This window comes from Galeopterus variegatus, unplaced genomic scaffold, assembly GCF_000696425.1.
Source record: "Galeopterus variegatus unplaced genomic scaffold, G_variegatus-3.0.2 Scaffold513, whole genome shotgun sequence".
NCBI lineage: Eukaryota > Metazoa > Chordata > Mammalia > Dermoptera > Cynocephalidae > Galeopterus > Galeopterus variegatus.
The window spans coordinates 85,525-89,641 of NW_007726624.1; the positions used below are offsets into that span (position 1 = coordinate 85,525).

A 4,117-nucleotide genomic window follows, 5' to 3' on the forward strand; every position below is an offset into this window, starting at 1 on the left:
TCAGCCAGTGAGCAGGAGCCGGTCTGTATGTGGGATCCGAACCCTCGGACGGGAGCACCGCTGCGCTTCCCAAGCGGCACACTATCCAGTGCACCACCGGGCCGGCCCAGCATTTTTACTTTTCTGACAAAGACATCTCAAGTAGATAAATAGATTGTCAAGCCTTTTCTATATTTTTTCCAATGCTGTCTGGAATCAATTTATTGACCACTTCTTTCAAGTCATTTGTCTGCATCTCTGGGGTCATGATTTCCATCATCTTCTTCTATATTTGGTAGACCTGTTGGTGCTGAGTGTAAGAGGTCTTCTGTTTCTGATTATTGCACTTTTTAATAAAGCCAGCACAGAACAGACGAAGCAAATAACCATTGGCAGTCTTGACATCAACATGAGCTTCAATCGTGGTCTGCCATTTTTTGACACATTTTGTCATGAGTAAGATCCATGCCATGAAAGTTAGTCAGGCAGTTTTTGCCCTGAACATCCTCAGTAATTAGCTTGAATTTTCTAAATTCAACTTCATCATTCTGCAGATCAGCAAGGCTCACTTCAAACACACAACGCTTGAGACCATCAGATGCAATTTTGGTTCCTTGAGTCTTGGTGACTAGTGTTTTTCCAGTATTTCTTATATTGAATATAGCAGGAGCTTTCCCATCATACCAATCTTTCTTAGAAAATGGATAAACCACTATGTTCTTATTTTACTTTATTTCCCTTATTTTACTTCCTTTTGTAAGGCTCTTGTTCTTATCAACCACCATGGTTCTGTTCAGAGAGCCAAAAGGACGGAAGTGTTCTTCTTTGAAATAGGCATTTATAGCCGTATATATTTCCCTCTGAGCACTGCTTTTGCTGCACCCTATAAGTCTTGATATGATGTGTTCTCATTTCTGTTCATCTCAAAGTACTTTATAATATCCTGTGATTTCTTCTTTGTCCCATTGGTTATTTAGGAGTGCACTGTTTAATTTCCACCTGTTTGTGAATTTTACAGGTTTTCTTCTGTTATTGATTTTTAATTTCATTCCACTGTGGTCAGGAAACATACTTTGTATAATTTTGATCTTTTTAAACTTATTGAGATTTGTTTTGTGGTCTAACATATGGTCTGTCCTGGAGAGAATTTTCCATGTGTTCTTGAGAAGAATGTCTATTCTGCTGTTGCTGAGTGGAGTGATCTTAGCTTTAGTGTTGTTCAGGTCTTCTAGTTCTTGTTGATCTTCTGTGTACTTGTTCAATACGTTGTTGAAAGTGGGGGGTTTTATTTTTTAGTTTTTATGTTTTGGCAGCTGGTCAATATAGGGATCCAAACCTTTGACCTTGGTGTTAAGTTTCCAACTACTATTGTTGAAAGTGTCTGTCTCCTTTCAGTTCCATGAGTTTTTGCTTCATATAGTTGGGGGCTCTGTTTTTAGGTGCATAAGCAGTTTTTAATTAAATGGTTTTTTCTTGAAATAAGTTATCTTTTTCTTTCCAGTTAATCATATAAACAATACAGAATCATCTGAACTTATTAGATTGAGTATAATTGGGTGTTCTGATTATTTTTTGACAGCCAAGCATTATTCTTATTGAACATCCTTTTAAAATATCTACTCTCTTGTGACCCACTCATTATTACAAAAAAGATTTAAAAAAAGATAAAACATCTACCTTCCTAACTGTAATATACATAATAGAATTTACTTTTCTCTAAAAGTGTAGGAGTTTGTGTGCGTGTGTGTGTGTGTGTGTGTGTGTGTGTGTGTGTATCACAGAGAGATATTAGTTTTTATTGAATGGTACCTTAAAAAGATGTTAAATAAGAAGGTGATAAAAGGAACATTTGTACAGTACAACTGTATGAAGTGCTTAAATGTACATTTCCATTGAACCATCACATTCCTAGTGGAGTGCTGGTACTAGCTTGTACTCATTCTCTGATGTCATATTGGTGGCTTAAAATCAGCCATGGTGGGAGTATTTACACCACAGAAATCAGAAAATGCTACAAAACTGGGATTTTTGTCCCCTAGAAAGCCAGTTGTTAAACATTTACCACCATACCACTGTATTATCCCCATTTTTCAGATTAAGAAACAACAAAAACAAAAACCTGAGCTTTGAAGAGTTGAAATATTTTCCCCATAATTACTCAGCTACTTCAGTGGTAAAGTAGATAATCAAACGTAGTCCTTCTAACTGAAACGACTCCTTCCCCTTCAGTATTCTTCCATCCCCACATGCACCTCTCCTCCCCACCCCAACAGAAGGGCCCCAAGCATTTTTGAATAGTTTCTACAAAATCCATTACAAACATTTGTTTAGTAGGATTTGCAACTCTCATTAACATTAGACTGACAGAAGAAAAATATATTTTCCCATACTGACATATTAATCATTAAGATTTTATTCTGCCCAGAAATAGAGTTTTTTCTGAAAGTCTTTTCTTTGGGCCTTTTTCGAATCATGATATTGGACAGTCATTACATTTCAATGACAAGTTCTCTGACAGGGCTAAGAACTTTAGGTAAAGAGAACAGGTACTCCAAGAAAAGTTCTGTCAATGCAACACTACTTGATAGGTGGGTTAGCAAGGCCACAGTGCGGACGAGGGAGCTTCCTGTACTACAGGTGTTTATGAGCTTTCAGGGAGCTTGGGAATACTGAAGTCTGCAGCAATATGCTACAAAGCAAATTTCCCTCTGAATGCTTTTCAAGGCATGCCTTCCTTCAGTTTCTGGATTCGTCCTCAATGGCATGCATCCCTGCCTACCCTACAGGCTAAGGGACTGCTTAGTCTTCTTCAGACTTCTATTACCTTTGATTTTTGCCTCCATTAGGCGAAAAGCCATCGATTTCATTATTATATTTCTTCTCCTGTCACATCTCCAACCTTTTCATATGTAATAGTCTTGCTTCAGGGTCCTGGGGTGAACACAGTATTCTAATAAATGCCTGACCTATGCTGAGAATGAAAGGTTATATCACATATTTTTAAGTTTTTAAGCTCTACTTTCCTTCATGTATCCAACTATCATGCTCACTTTTAAGTACAATACTATACTTCTCAGTTGTCCCAATTTTACTTTGCAACATGTTTTTTTCTTTCTGAATGAACTATTCTGTATTTATTTCTAAAGAACTTCATCCAGCATTTTTTGTCTCACTTCTTTTAACTAGTCACACACATTTAAAATCTGCCTCCCCAAAATGTTAGCCACCCAAACCGTTTGGTAACATTGGCAAGTTTTATGAGTATATTTAATTATGTATCTTTTTTTCTAAGTCATTAATAAAATGTTTTAAACTCAGGACCAACTCTTGTGCATCTCCTCCCTTAGTGCACTTATTCTAACACCCAGATTTTTTTAAAGCCACTTTTCAGGGACCACCTGCTAGTCTGTAGTGTACATACCTGGGTGATTACAAAGTGAAGATGTAACATGGAACAAAGTAACAAAGCTGAAAAGTATATCAAGACATAATAAATATAAGGGTTCCTTATGAAGATCAAGGACCTAGAGCCGTACCTATCATTTTGATTCCTCTGACACTTTAGAAATTGTTTACAAAAGAGACTTAGTATATAATAAAATGCATATAGTGGTATCTGATTTCTTTCCCAAGACTGCTGAAGGTTTAAAACTGAACGTGTCATTCCTAATGTAGCTAAATTATTTTTGAGTCCTAGTTAGTGTTATAATTCTCATTTGTAAAATAGGGATTATAATCTTGACTTCATAAGGTTGTTGTACAGCTTAATAGGAATGTTTAGCAGTGCTCAGTACATAATAAGCACTAAATTCATGGTCACTATTATTATTATTAATGGTAAAGTAGCTACCACTTCTGAGCTCCTGTGATGGGCTAGATGCTGCAAGTCAGCTATGATATGATTCTGATGGTAACTTAACTTGTTTGTTTAACACCCAAGTAACAATGAAATCTCAGTGAGACGTTTTTGTTTCTGAAGACTATCTCTGATTTCAGTTTGGGACCCACTCTGGAACCTGAGCAAGTGGTCAGCAGGCTGATGAATGGGATCCTGACTGAGCAGAAAATGATTTTTGTTCCATCTTCTGTAGCTGTTTTAACAGTATTGGAAAGGTAAGCGGCAGTTATGCTTGTCAGC

At 36.8% G+C, this 4,117-nt stretch overlaps 1 protein-coding gene and 1 pseudogene across 1 annotated transcript in view; one reads left to right on the forward strand and one right to left on the reverse strand.

Moving 5' to 3' along the window:
• LOC103588009 overlaps positions 1–764 on the reverse strand; it is a 1,181-nt pseudogene extending 417 nt beyond the window's left edge.
• The window catches only part of HSD17B11 (hydroxysteroid (17-beta) dehydrogenase 11), a 40,235-nt gene that overhangs the window by 33,344 nt on the left and 2,774 nt on the right, over positions 1–4,117 (forward strand). The window contains exon 6 of the mRNA XM_008569578.1: positions 3,976–4,092. Within this exon, the coding sequence (XP_008567800.1) occupies positions 3,976–4,092 (117 nt within the window). The remainder of the gene's footprint in view (positions 1–3,975; positions 4,093–4,117) is intronic.